The 16,050-nt window shown below is 32.3% G+C and overlaps 1 protein-coding gene across 1 annotated transcript in view; it reads right to left on the bottom strand.

The window, feature by feature from the left end:
- Positions 1-336: 336 nt before the first annotated feature.
- TfAP-2 (transcription factor AP-2) overlaps positions 337-16,050 on the bottom strand; it is a 126,618-nt gene continuing 110,904 nt past the window's right edge. Inside the window, exons 7-9 of the mRNA XM_085940088.1 lie at positions 5,159-5,277; positions 4,008-4,327; positions 337-444 (exon numbers count right to left, since the gene is read on the bottom strand). Of these exons, the coding sequence (XP_085796214.1) occupies positions 337-444; positions 4,008-4,327; positions 5,159-5,277 (547 nt within the window). The remainder of the gene's footprint in view (positions 445-4,007; positions 4,328-5,158; positions 5,278-16,050) is intronic.

Genomic DNA, 16,050 nt, shown 5'->3' with positions numbered 1-16,050 from the left:
TCTATCAATGTTTATTATAGAGAGATTTCTTATAATACATGATACATAGGTACGTAAACGCCTAAAGTCGATGATAATTAAATATAATATTATTTACACGGAATGAGTATTTTAATTGCACTTTTCGCAAGAAAGCATCTTTTCAGGCGGCAAAAATTCATAATTGTTATTGTTTTTAATTCATTCGAGAATGACACATCCTTGGATCGCGTCTTCTTCTTCTAAATAATGATATGTTTCAGGTTCAGTTGGCAAGACTGCCGGTGGTGTTGCCAGGCTGGGACGTGCTGCCATTGTTTTTTGTGATTAATGACGTCTTTCCCAGGCCGTGTGGCGTTACTTCTTTATGTCCTGCTCCATTTTGCCCTTATCTAAGGAGGATGACACCATTCCGCTTCCAGGGTACAGCTTGTCCATGTGTTTCAGCGATTCATTGAGGAAATTCTGTAACAAGAAAGCAAATAATATTAAAGTAACTTAAATCAAACCAGGCGATGTCTTTACCTACCGGAGGTACCTAGCGAAAAAATACGAAGCTTGCAATTTCAGACATTTTTTTGATAATTTACTATTTCAACTGCAATATGTGTCTGAAAACATTAAAAAGAAAAATATTTTTTATTTTTAGTCGAAGATAAACTTTTTTAAACTAAAATTTGAATCTGTTGAATCGGAAAGCACCTTATTATTACATATATTTTATGGGCATATTTATTATTAAAATTTAGTTTATTAAGTTTTCTAAGCATCACCTAAGAGGTTTTTTTGACTATTTCATGGTTTGAATATTTTTTATATTCATTTTAAAAAACATCGATTTTTATAAAAATATAAATGTGTATAACTTGAAATCTTTTTTATTTATATCAAATTTTATTTTAGTTATGGTCCCAGCTTGGGTTTCGCGTGTGGTGTGTCTTTGTAACGTTTAATTTCGCACATCCCTGATGATGTTAGTTTCAACATTGCATCGCAATAAAATAATATCTATTCATTGCGAATCTTGAAGACATCTCACATCATTATTTGCGAAGCCATACAACAGAAAGAGCTAAGCTGACAGCGGAGGAACCCTTTATTCGAAATTTATAGCCATTCGTTTTTTTAAGAACCTGCAAATTATAATAATATTTTACATCAACCAACGTAACAAAAATAATTGATTTACCGCCATGCCGAGATAATCCGACCTTCAACCTGTAATTTTATTGTTAGCGGTACTTGAGTTTCAGCCATCAAGTACACCAATGATGCTAGACGAATCAGGGTTATTATTCTATAAGTACATCAAAATAATTTAAAAATAAATTATACTTTATATAATATATTATTTACGCACGGGTTTTTCGAATATGGTTTGAAAATGCGGAGTTTTTAAAAGGTTGCGTAAATTAAACAATTTATTAAAGATAAACACGAGTAAAATTTGATTAGAACATCTAGGAATAATCAAAGCTTTCAAATCGGTGTGCCGCAAGATTTAATTGTATTTAATTTAAAAATCATGGAATTTTTCTATATAATATGTTCTTTGCTTACAAATTTGTTCTACCTAATATAGTAAAAAAGGTGCAAGTCTGTTTAGTCATTAGTGTAGGTATATCAGTATTTAAAAACAATGTGTTTGTGCGGTAATACGACTAATATTGTTTGATATTAGTCATTAATTAATTACATAATGTATTTTCTATTGTCTTTCCCTTGTATTTCGGTAGTTTTTATTACGTATTTTGTGTTTTAGGTACAATTTGATTTACAGGAACCCAGGCGGGAACCGCGCGAATTTTCATAGCCGATTTTGGCAAAATTCATGAATTCAAGAATGAAAACCTAACCTGACCTAACCTAACAAATAATCGAGTATATCGGCTATTTTCAAAGTATGTTTGCCGACCAACCTACAAGAACCGTGTTTTATTTAGACATGCATTTTATTTCAGTACTATACGACCCAAAGAGGTTGGACGGTCTTTAATATACGACCATATATTTCCGATACCTACAACAATTTTCACGGTGAAGTGTGATACGGCGAACTGCATACGTATAAACTTCCGGACACGGTTAAATACAGCAAGTTTGTTACAGAAGGTCGATGGTCCTGCACTTCTTCAAAAAGTTCCAATCGCGTGAATACAGAAACTTGTGTCATTGTTAGTTTTAACATACAAAACAAATCAATAACTAAAATACGTATTAAAGTGAGTACTAATGACTAGTACCGAGTCTAATAAACGAGTAAACATTCTAATTTTGAAAAAATGTTATCTTTGTTCCTTCAAACCCTTTATCCGATTTGATCATTTACAGTAATTTACACACATCTTACGCTAATATATTGGCCACATGCCACATGACTAATTCCTGACTTGTTTCGTTCAAAAGTTCTTTAATATTTGAATACGTGTATTAAATAAGGCTCTAAGTACCAAAAAGTAGTATTTCCTGTAGTTACAAAATACGAGTCATTGCAGTAAAATTTCATGAAGCAAACCTTTTGAAAAATGTAGTATTACAGTGTGAAGCAATCACGGCAGCTTCTATAATTTTAGGGATTAAGAACTCTCAAGTGTCAACACACCATCGTCAGCTATTTTATATTCAATGGCGTTGACCACTGCAGTGCTACTTACACCATTATAAATAAAACACGCCAACGGACTTACAACGTCGACAGGTTTAATTATTTTGCTGTATTTTTTTGACTTGCTTGAGGCACTTAGACTATAGTTGAAGTTATTGGCGTTGGTATGTAGAACATTTTTCTATAAAAATGTCAGTTTTTATTATTTTAGTACTTAGCGCCTTAATTAATACACGTATTCATTTTATGATGAGGTTACCAAAAATAATAATCTGGGCTGGGAGCCCGGGCTCAGGAGGGATCCGGCGAGGCGAATCGACCAGATAAGTGAGATAAACACACATCACAAATTTGCTTTAATAGTAAAAAAGAGTCACCTGCGGCGCTATTTTCTTTCAATAAATTAAAGTAATGTGGTTGTACGATACAATTTTTAATTGTGTATCAATACTTGACATCTCCATAATTCGAATGGATGTATTAAAATATACAATAAAACACTAAATATAGAGATTAATTTTACCGCGTACACACTGTCTTTATTCTTAGCGATAGGTAGGGGGGACCGCTTCACGATGTGGGGCCCATAATCAACGCTTATAGACTGTTTTTTTATTTAATCAACCCTCGAACCAAAAGCCTTCATGCTGAGGGTAGGTAATTAAAGAAGAGAATATTACAGTAACCGCTTAGATACAGAGGATTAATATTATTATTATTACATATTATGTAAATGTATTTCAAATAGAAAAGGCTTGAATCAGAGTGGCGAGTGTGCGAAATATGAAAGATTTTTGGGTGACACAAATATTTTCCACATATTATGTTCGCGTAATTTATTTTGGCGACCCTGAGCCACAAAAAATGCAACATTGTAGGTTGGCTGTATAGCTACAAGAAATCAAGTAAGTAGTTAGCAAAGTTTACTGCAATAAAAATAATAACCTTCCAGTGTGTTGGGGCAATAAATCTATAAAATCATATTTTATGACGAACTTAATGGCAAAATAGTCTTTGACTTGTGGCTTCTACGCAGGATTATCGCATGTTTTTTTAGAGAAATTACCGTTTCGTAATGAATCATATAAGCAAAACATCCATGTACAAATTTACGAGATGAGAACTCTGTTTTACCTACTGTGCGAAGAAGTAAGTAGTCAGGGACGGATTGGTCCGGCGGAATACCGGTAGGCCGACGACTCTCAGATGAAATTGTTTGCGAAACATTCTTCTTTTCGCATAGAATTTCCTTCAAGGGCTGTAATCGCCTTGGAGATCCCATTTTAGTGCCTACTCCCCAGAACAGGGGATTCGTGTTTTCATTGAATCGTTATACTAGACAACAACTCTACAATTTCTTAGTATAAGCATAATGAATAAATTAAGAACCTATACCCAAAAAGGAGGCAGAAAATAATCTCACCTGTATGGCAGTTAAGGCCGCGACGATCGCCGGTCCTCCGAAGCCATGCGATATGAGACTAAAGTGAGTGAGGTGCCTCTGAACGGCGGGGTCGAGCAGATGCGGGGGCCTCGTGTTGCAGAGCGGTGATCTATCCTGGTTGAGGAGGTCCATCAGCTCCTTAGTGACCATTCTGGCCGCGAGGAGGAGTTCTCTTCGGCGCTGGCCTCCGTGGGGCTCTGACGTGGCGTACTGCCGGCAGAGGTGCTCCGCCACCTGCCGCGCGGGGAACTCAGTCTCACACACGTAGCCGAAGTCACGGGCTAGGTGAACTGCTTCAGCTGTAGGGAAAATATTAGAGTGTGATGATTAAATAATAGCTAAGTAACGCCTCTCGACATTTTATTTCGGGGTGTAAACCATCACCTTGGAAACGCATGTTTTGTCAATGATTATAACTATAAGTTTAGGTTGCGTTAGATAATAAAGTAGTTGGGACCGACAACTAGAACTTGAGTGTCGTGATGTGAGTATTGTCGATGTATTGCAAACTATTCGTTCTCTAAACCACCGCATCACAAGTTATAGTTCAAAGTTCTACAAGTACATACAAAAAGAAAAAGCTCTCAAATTTAATGCTAAATGAAAAAAAAATAGGAAAGAGAACCTAAAAAAATTCTCAGCCTTTATTCAAATTTATTTGATTTTAAAAAATGGTTTTTTTTTGGAAAGAAATGAAAAAAAGATTCTTGAACTGTCGATGATCAAATATTCATCAATTTTCTAATACTCGAATTTAGTTTGAGAACCAATCGAAAAATATCGAGAAAAACTTATTTCATTTCTTTGAAATAAATAATAATATACAAAATCTCCATAATTTCAAAGAAAATTAAATGTTGGAAAAATAGTTCCCTTACTGTAATTGGAATAATATGTCAACCCTTGTATTGTAAAACACCTTTTTGACATATATTTATTTTGTAATCAAGTAGGTACTGTTAGTTTGAAAAATTATCTGATTTTTTTGTTTATTCAATAAGGTAAGTTAAGAATTATTTTATTAATTGGTAGCTCGCATTTTCTTAGTTTATATTTATTGCAAACTTAACCAATCATTGTTATGTTAACATACTGTTATTTTAAATAAATAAATCACTATAAGAATATACCTTCTACTAATGAAGTTAGGAGTGTGACGTTGGCAGCTTTCCTGCGACCCGCTGGTAAGTTCAGACCGATCTTTTCCAGTTTTTCTCGCAATAACCGGCCGCCATTTTTGCTCTTTGCTCTGTAAAAATAAAGAAAAACTCAGATAAATAAGATGATTCACTATGGAATATTACTACGAATATGCACATATTTTGTAGGTGTTATAATTAATTAATATCGTGAAATTTGTGCAGAAGAATTTTTTATTAAGAACATGAAATATAATTATATTATTACCTATGTATATTTGGTAAAAGGTAAGTAAGTAAGTTTTTTCTATTGAAATGGAGCCTAATTAATGTATAGCAGTAATGCTAACCTAGAACTTTTATACAAACTGTGAAGAGGTCAGAAAGGCATACATTGTTTGTTGTATAAAATGGCGCTTATGACAAACTAAAACTCGTTTTAGCTATTTAAATAGGGAAACCATGTGAAAAAGTCCATCTACAAAAAGAGGCTATTCTTTAACATCTTTATTATGTAACTGTATACATATTTATAACATAATCAAGACCTTATCACATTATATTATTATCATGTATTTATACAGGAACGTGCCAGGGTGGCTGCCACCCGGGTGCCAATTCAAAATTACCGCCCATCCAAATAAAATTAATAATTTTTAGTGGAAATATGATAGAAATCAAATAAATGTTGAAACAATTATTTTATTGTCATCAAACTGTATAACAAAAATTATTACATGTTTTATCTATTCTATACTATAACATTTTGAAAAATAATGTAGAGTGATTTACATCTATAGAGCTGTATCGACGGAAGCACAGAAGCATATTTTATAAAAGAATATTTAATGAGACATAAGAAAATTGCGCAGCAGGCTATTTTACCACGTTTTTGTTAGCTCGTATTCTTGTTTGTCCAGTACAAACTTTTTCTTGTTTGTCAAATACAAATCTTGTTTTAACAAACTTCCCGATTAGATAGACATTTGAAACTTTTAGAATATATCAGAACACGATGACAATACATTCTTTTAATACTTTTAGCCATCTTTAAGCAGAATTGAATTCATTTTCAGTTAATACTGTTTTGTATGGAAAGTTATTTCGGAAAAAAATTGTAAAAAGTAAAACACTATTATTGGTGGCTAAGGGGGTCCTAGCAACTAAATTATTAATATATACGTACGTTACTATGGAAATCAATATGAAATATCAAAAGGACATTTCAGTGTTCTATATTTATTCAGTATTTCTATCAAGTACAAAAAAAGCATATATTAATACATATTATAATTGTCAAGTTTATATGATTCAACAGAAAATTTAAGAACGTGGTATATAAAAAGTTCTTTTTATCTTGTAATTATTTTATCATGAAGTTTTGTGTAATCGAATAACACATATTATGTTTTAATAATATCATTAGAAATATTTTTTTCGGACTCTTGCCTCTGCCGAATCTTGCCGCCCGAGAGTTTCACACCCTACCACCCCCACCTTGCGCATTCCTGCCTTTATAAGTGGTAGAAAACCCGATATTTTTATCAAGCCGATTTCAAGAAATTTGTATAATTATAAAGGTAGGTAATAAGTATTTTTTTTTTCATTATTGATAGAATTTTATAAAAATGAGGTTGTAAATCCACCTCCACGTTGATTTTTTCAGTTGGAAAGGATTTCATGAGTTAAGGCAAAACACATCCGAAATGTTGATTAATTAAAAAAATAAGTAGATAATGTATATTCCTAGTAGGTATCTACCTATGTGCCGTTTTATTTTTATGTCGAAGATCATAAAGTCGAAAGAAAACGTTTAAAATTTAATTACATACCTATCATTTTCATGTCGTAAAAAAGTGAAAGGAAAGCTTGAGTATTCCGTTCATTAAAATACATTAAACATATATTTTGACAAATATAAAGGCATACGAGAAATTAATCAGATATCAAAAGCATATGTTTTTCTTATAAATTTTATCCCTTCATACCTATAGTGTTTACATGGACCACCTAGAGATAAGCCAGTGAACACACTCGCTGAGTTTTCTGACCACAGGTTAGCCAACACGAAGATTAGAATTGTAAAGTCGCCGCTTCGAGATTTATTGATAACACCGTCGCAGCGAATAAAAAATATATAAATAACGGTACGCCGAGATGTCTTCAATAAAACATAACATAACACCATTCCCAGATTATATTATTCTGTCGGGCAAAGTTGGACTGTGCTGTGTTTGCCGGGGAACATATTTATAAAACACACTTTATGGCTTTTATTTTATTGGTTCAATAAAATTGTCCGGACTCGGCCGGATATGGGGGCCACTCGCATGCCTCAAATTTATTTATTATGAAGTTGGTATCTTTTTTATTCGCCCGATTTTATTGTTCTTGTCTATGGATATCGGCTGCCAAACTTTTCATAATAATTAAAACTTTTAATTACCTTTCAAAATATTATGCTGTTTCGCAATTTATTGAAGCAAAGTATGTTTTTATTTATTCAATATCCGCTATAAGCTTGGATATAAAATAATGATAATTATGGTACCTACCTAACTAAGATATATTATGAAAAATTGGAAGATGCATTTAAGTAGCTACCTACCTATACAACGCTTTAATTGAATACATCGATTATGTTACGAATAAGTACGTACAGTAAACAATCAACAAATTTGCCTCAATATGACTTATAACGAGATAAATATTCACGGACGGTTCGCAGAAAAGGAGAGAGTGGTGACTAGGGAATCCAATCCCGAGCCAAAATTCTGATCCCGGGATTTCGGGATTACAATTTGACAATCCTGGGATCCCGGGACTGGTCCCGGGATTGGCTTTTTTTCCATTGTTAATATAAAAAAAATATATTTACAAATAACATTGATAAAATCGGTCAAAAATTAATCTAGTATAATTTATACTATTTAAGACATTTATTGTTAATATTGTATACGTTCAATCTTGGAAATACATAAGTTTAATGGAGTAAATAATATTGTAATATAAATAATAATGTGAATTTAATATGAGATTGCTGTTTCTGATAGTAAAGACTTAATGAAAGGGTTAGCGAGATTTAAAATAGTAAAGCAAATCATGATGTAGGTACTTGTGGCCTTTCCGCTTCATAAATCTAATTAGTCAGCCAAATATGAAACTGCCGTAAAACGTATGAGATCGTGGTGGAATCACTTTGTTAATAGTGCTAAGCATTGTTTTTTTCCAATCTTTCTATTTTTTATTAATTTATGTGAAAAAATAGAATGAATCGGCAACTTAAACATGGATATAAATCAAACTTCATTCAAACTCAGTTTATTTCTAATGTTGTTATTTTTTATCAAAAGTATTTTTTGTGTTATATTTTTGTTTTTATTTTATTTTCCATAAAAAAATGATAAAAAGATCAATCCCGAAAGTTTCGGGATTATATTTATCAATCCCGGGATTCATAGGTATCGAAAATAGGTCGGGATCCCGGGATTGGAATCCCTAGTGGTGACCAAGAATTATTGAAATATGAAGGTTAGAGACGTGCGAAGGGTGGTGGATGGACGATATCAGGTGGTGTGCTGGAGCAGACTATCTAGTACAGTGGGGAGGATAATAGGAATGGCAGATGATTTACGACAAAAAGAAGAAAAACCATTTTTGATTGTTCCCAAATAGAAAAATAAATTATTGCTCTAGGATAAATTAAACATTCACTCATACAAAACCAATCTTGGGATAGTATAGTGATAATATAGTCCATTGGCTCGACTCTGTAAGTCTATGAATGATTAGTGATCAAATGAAACTATATTGTTCTATTAATTGCCTCACTGAAAACAAACTATTGTTCATAAAAACGAAATAACTGTGTGAAATGTCTGATTCTTGTTATTGGGACGGTCACGCAATTTAAATCTAGCGCAAAATTTGACGCGAATGTTGTGAAGATTCCCTTTGGGTGACCTTTATTAATAAAAATGAACGTCAATGAAGAAAATTTTGAATTTCTGCAATCTTTCCGCTTATATCGATTGAGTCACGGTAAAAATTAAATTATTTGTAGTCCCGAAAAACTTTACGCAATAACCTGTTAAAAATATTTTAACCAGATATTTTTATGATTAAGTATACCTACATACTTAGATGATGCCACGGATTGAGAGCCGTTATCAGAGGTGTCAAAACTAATAGTAAGAATGGAGGAAAAAAATATCCACTTAACTTAAATCCTTTTGTGTGTAATGGGTAATGCCGAAACACGGAAATTTATTTGAGAGCAGTAAATTAATTAAGAAAAAAGAAAATTCCATATAAATTCATTCTGCTTAACTCGACGGGGTCATATTATAATAAAATAATCAAGGGATAAGCAAGTAACCATTTAATTCAAGATGAAGAGATAAGTTTTTTTTTCGAATCCAAAAATTTATGATGTTGGTAACACTACGAGAAAGGTAGAATTATACAAATCAATTAAAGTGATTTAATTAAATATTAAAATTAAGACAATAAATGAAATTCGAAGTTATTTATATTCTCGATTGTTTTTACAGCAATTACGCGATTGTCTACAGAAATATCAATTGAAGGTGGTATAAAGTAATAACTGCGTTTCTTACAAGGTCGAATATGTTCAGGCCGTGGTACTGAATTGCGAATTATAATGGTAGTGCTAGTTGTACGTAATCTGTTAGCAATAAATGAAGACTTTCAATTATTGTACCTATATTTCGTTCAAATTATTACCATTTATTTTAATACGAAACAATCATCATATTGCATTCGAAGTAGTGATTTGATTGGAGACAAATTCACTTAACGTAGGTACTCTTCACATAATAGAACCTTGCAATGTTATTACTCAGAATTTTTCCGATGAGCATCATATTGACATTCGGCATAACCATACAATTGTCTTTACGGTGAAGCATCAATGCTACGATATCAAATAGTTGTCATCCATAATATTATATTGAATGTCATACTGACTTGAACCACTTGCAGCGGAAACAAAATAGTGTAACAACACAGCTGCTTTGATATTACAAGTGTGTATAATATGTAACTTTCTAGCAATGTTAAAAAATGAATAGCTCCCAAAATGCATTTAATATGAATAAAGCAACTGAAAAATAAATGACATAGCTGATAGAACAAAATTTATATGGTGATTTGAACTTTGCCAAAAACGAACCAAGCCATAATTATTTTCACGCGATCCGCGCAATCGTCTTAAAACAAAAGCTCGTATAATATTCGGCCATTTTGTCTATTGTATATTTTTGACACATTATTGCAACACTAAGAAAGTCAAACGTGTTGTTTTTTTTTAAAACTTTTAATTACACGGCGACGTGTTATAAAAATGTGAAATGCCGTAAATTTTATTCGACAGCGACCGGCGCCTTTTGACGGACTTGTAATTTTTTATTGATCTCTCAGCCGAACCAACATCGATCTCTCAAATCTTATCTTAGATAATACCTATACTTTTTTAACGATCCATTTTACCATTGTACACGTATACACGGTCCAGATAAGTGGGTGGTATGATTTGATATAGAGATGATCTTTATCGAGAGGAAATACTTTGGTAATAAACAATATTATTGCAAAACTGATAGAGGTTGGTCCATCTTTCGAGATAATCTTATATGATTTTTGATGTATATCATAATGTCGATATATGATGTCATCAGATGGAAAACCGCCCACTGATCTACTTACCCATATTTAAATATTTCAAGAAAACACTCAAGACGGTTGATAAAAGAGCGTAGGCCTTTCATTTTGTTGAAAATTCGAATAAAGTTTCTCTCGGCACTACGAAAAAAGATTTTCATTTATCGTCAAGGTGCCAGTGGCGTACGGTTCATAGATGCTGTGGATACGGCGTATTCCTAAATTATTCCAAGCTATCAATATTATATAATATAATATATACCATGTTCAATCGTAAGAAGATCATAATATGGGTATCCACAAAATGGTGGTTGTATTAACAGATTTTCGTTTTCATGAGAAATGGATGCTAGCCACTTGCTCAACCTATCGGGTCCGTACCTACTCTGGGTACTATGTGAATTTTTAACAGATCCGAGAAACGAATATGGGACCACCAACATTATAAGTTTGACGCGTACCGGCTCGGCCATCGTTGGCGTAAAACAAACATAATTTTCATAGAAATGTTGGAAATAAGAAAATGTCATTTATCATCGTATATAATATATTAAAATCATACGGGTATATTCAGATACTCGTATATTATAATATGTAAAAATTTTCTCACGGCAATATTCCAATTTTGAATATCCTAATTATATTTTTTTTTTTACTGAATAATCAGTTCTATAAGATTTTTAAAACAAAACGACGTAGCGTTTATCCTCGTATCATTGTAGAGTATTCAAGCAAAAAATAAAAGTAAATATAGTACCTAACCAGTCAATGGCGGATTTGATAGATACAAACTTATAATGAAAAACATGCCTGATCTCAAAAGTCATCGCACGTCACTGATAGGTACCTACTAATAAAAATTATTATGACCTATACCTTCCATTAATATTCTATTTAATATGTCCCTATCTATGTGTAGGCATTCTAAGAAAAACACTGACATATGATTCTGAAAGGTAAAATTTCGATTGGCAGTCTGGTAGACGTAAAAATGTTTGAATACAAAAGGGTTTTACTGACTCATAAGGAAAAATTTTCTAAGCTTTCATTTATATTTGATAATACTTATGTATTATTGTAATAATATTTGATAACACTAGTTATTTTAAATTGCATGATGTATTTAAACATGAAATCGATATCTTCCAGGAAAAGTTATTGTATATATGAATACGTGTATTAAATAAGACTCTAAGTACCAAAAAGTAGTATTGCCTGTATTTACAAAATACCGAGTCATTGCAGTAAAATTTCATGAAGCAGACCTTTTGAAAAATGTAGTTTTACAGTGTGAAGCAATCACGGCAGCTTCTATAATTTTAGGTATTAAGAACTCGCAAGTGTCAACACACCATCGTCAGCTATCTAATATTGAATGCCGTTAACCACTGCAGTGCTACTTACACCATTATAAATAAAACACGCCAACGGACTTACAACGTCGACAGGTTTAATTATTTTGCTGTATTTTTTTGACTTGCTTGAGGCACTTAGACTATAGTTGAAGTTATTGGCGTTGGTATGTAGAACATTTTTCTATAAAAATGCCAGTTTTTATGTTTTTGGTACTTAGCGCCTTAATTAATACACGTATTCATATTATATCGTTTCTCTATGGTATATTATTATTGTTTTAATGTTCTAGCCGAGCGTATAAAGCGAGTAATAATAAATTTGTTCGAAACTTTCGCATATGTTATAATATAAAACATAAAACACGTTGTATGTAAAACGTCTCACTGAAGTGGAAATGTAACGTCTTGTAAGGTTCTAATGATCAAAACTTATAACTCTTATAAATAGATGTCGGCAGTAACAGGTTGTCGACAATAATTTATAGCGAACTTTTATACCACAGGGGTCTTATAAAATATGTTTATACATTTCTCAATTAGTTTAAAAATTACTATTATAGTATTCGCCATGGTATCAAACGTATCCCTAAACTAATTCCATATTTTATTTTTTCAAACGATTGCAAAGGAAATACGGGAAGAATGTTTAGAAGTTTAATTTATTAAACATAATAATAATATTATACAAGCATTAAGAAGTGATATTTTATCAAGCATTGGAAACCTTAGTATCAAATTAAATAAACGAAATTCACGTTGTAACACACTTATTGATAAAATCGCTTTATATAATATGTGTCATGCGATATAGCTCAGAGTAAGATGCATATTTTAGCTAAACCACCGCCATCTCTAGATTAATAAAGCCTGAGCATAATTTATTGCACAAGCAACGAGTGGTCCACTTTTCAGCTGTCAAAATCAGATCCCAGATTACTTGACATATTGATTCGCTCTTTCTCGTTTCAAATTAAATTATAAAAAAATCTCAAATCAAATATATTGACTATCAGTGTTATTAATAAATAATATACATTCCTGTTATTCATCAGCTGTCAAAGTCAGACTAGTCCTTTACACAAAACCGGTGGTAATATCGATTTCCAAAAAATATGTAGCATTGATCTATGCATTACATTTGTAGAAGGTGTGTTAATGCTAGTGTATTATTTATACCTATTCAAATCAAACCATTCCCTTTGTGAACACGACAGACGCGTCAGTATGAGCACTCTATAGATATAATAATGACAGGCAATGACAGTTCATACATATACAACAACGGGAGGGGCGGAAAAAGTAGGACCAGTCGTCGTGAATCTATCGGCTTTCTACTTGAGTCGGCAATGGCTAGACCCATTTTTTTTTCAATATCCCCGAAAATCCGTTTAGGGTACTTTTCTCAAATACATCAAGGGTCATTTCATATTTTTTGAGATATAGGTCATACTTATCTTATTAGATGAATAAAAATGTGCTTAAAATAACACGGTATTAAAAAATCAATATAAATGAGTTGTTTATGTTAATACTGGTCTATGTTACAAATGACCATGTGAAAAATAGCTAAAAATTATTTAAAAATATTTTTAATAGAGGAAACCTGTCCGTCTTCTTTTAATGATGGGTCATGTTAAAATTTCTTGGAAATAGGTTTACTTAATAATTAAATTACGTGTTTAAAAACATCATAATTTGTGACAGAGATCGGCTATTGATATTATCAGCGACCCCACTTAATTATCCATTAAAATATTGCATTGTAACGATACATAGCTCTAAGTACATGCGCTTACATATATATACGAAAACAGATTCATACGTACGTACGTATGATAAGTAGGTAGGTACCTACAGTGACGTCCTTATGCAAAGTGCCGTCCTTATGCAGAAATAGAATGCCGTCCCCTTTCATGTTTAGTTTCGAATTGTCTGCAAATTTGTTAGGTACCAACATACATATTTAATTATTTATTCTCGGCTACCCTAAGCAGACAAATACACCATCAATCTTTAAATTGACATACACACCGTCGAATGTGAATTAAAGCATTTTCACGAAATCTACTCTCAAACAGTGGTAGTTTCAGGTACGCGGAGGTCTGTGGTGCTGACAGGTTTGAAAGTACCATTTTGAAAATTTTATCCGTGCGATAAACTGCCATTGAAATATATATTATTACGGATATTACAGTACAAAGAATAGTTATATTGTCGCGATTTTTTTAAACTAAGATGTCGATAGGTACTTTACAATGAAACGACAGCATTGTTTTCTTTGTGAAAAACCGCCACTGCTCTCAAAAGTTGTGATATTTGTATCTATTCTTTCATTCGCCCCCCTTTATAATGTGCCGCCCATATGCAACGCATAACCTACTTCCACGGGACGTTACTGGGTACCTACGTAACAAGTTATTTGGTTAATTAAAATTTAAGGAATTTTTAGGAACCCATGTGATAGTAATATAATAATAATAATGATATATTCACAGTATCATAATTGATAGCAATAATCGATTTATTTTTGTTGAATTTTTTCCAAAAGATTTGATGAACACCCAGTTGGTACTTGTATATGTAGATGAACGTCACGGGAACGGGTTGTAGGAACGATAATAGGTTTAATTTATGTTTGTCACTCTTCTGCAGCATCAAAATGTTTCCAATCATACTTTGAATTCATCGTTATTATTATATTTAATAATATATGGTTTATTAACTAAAGTTATGATTATACACGTTTTTAAAACGTAAAGTTTTGTATAGGTATTTTCCACGTTGTTTGAAGGTGTTTTTATTGATTAAAATTTGAAATGTGTAAATAGTATGAGATAAAAAAATGTTGTTTAATTTGAATCTTTTCTGCGTCCGGGTTTGACGAGTAAAATTATAACATTTCATGAGTATTCGTAAATATTATACCCACTTATCTAATAATATTCAGAATTCAAATACCTACTCCAAAGCCAACTGACAGATGGCGTTGATACTATAATACGCATGACATATCGATATTATTGATAACATTATTAAATATACAATTAATATAAAAATATGCTTATAAACGTATTAGAAAGATTATATTCAAAGCGAAATTATTATGTTCATAGTGTATCGTCGAGAGCTTTCGTTAAAGGGGTGAAAATGAGACCGAATCATATTATAAACCTGTTTCTAACGCACCGTTTTCTCTATGTTTTAGTTATCTTTCTTCACAGTCCAGTTGAGATCAACATTTTTTTAGCAAACGAACCCCTGAAAAATTCTAATTTAATTATTACATAGATACATTCGCATGCAGTATAACGTATGAGCGCTCGATAATTTTCCGATAATATTGAATTATGTACAATTGTTTCCTTATAAATTGGGCGGACAAATCCAAAAACATTGACACTTTTTATTTTCATTTACCTTAAGGTTTTACCAAAATAACACAGAAGTTCGTAGAAAGAAATATTGGTTTACTAATGTCATAATATTTTTTACCATACGTCCGATATGTTTCGTATTCTTCGCTTCATTTGAGCCCTGCTTATAATAGTAATATGTGAAGTGATGGTAGATACTAAGGTAAATAATTAACATTTTCACACTGTTGTTATAATGGGACGACGACCACAATGGGAGACCGTAACTCCGATGAACCAGTGTGTGGAAGTACCTACTAGAATAGGACGTCCAGACTCTTGGTCGGACTGGCTTTCCAGAGCAAGGTAGGAGAGAAATGTTGGAGGCGACTGGGGTTCACACCAGGCTGTTGCTCCACCAATAATAAAATTTTTTATATTTGAAAACCCTACGCCTTCAATAACCTATAAAGTTGTCGACCACTAAATCATA

This window comes from Rhyacophila brunnea, unplaced genomic scaffold (assembly GCF_057557595.1).
Source record: "Rhyacophila brunnea isolate RB1 unplaced genomic scaffold, BYU_Rbru_1.0 scaffold_12, whole genome shotgun sequence".
Taxonomy (NCBI): domain Eukaryota; kingdom Metazoa; phylum Arthropoda; class Insecta; order Trichoptera; family Rhyacophilidae; genus Rhyacophila; species Rhyacophila brunnea.
This window is presented reverse-complemented; position numbering and strand designations above follow the sequence as displayed.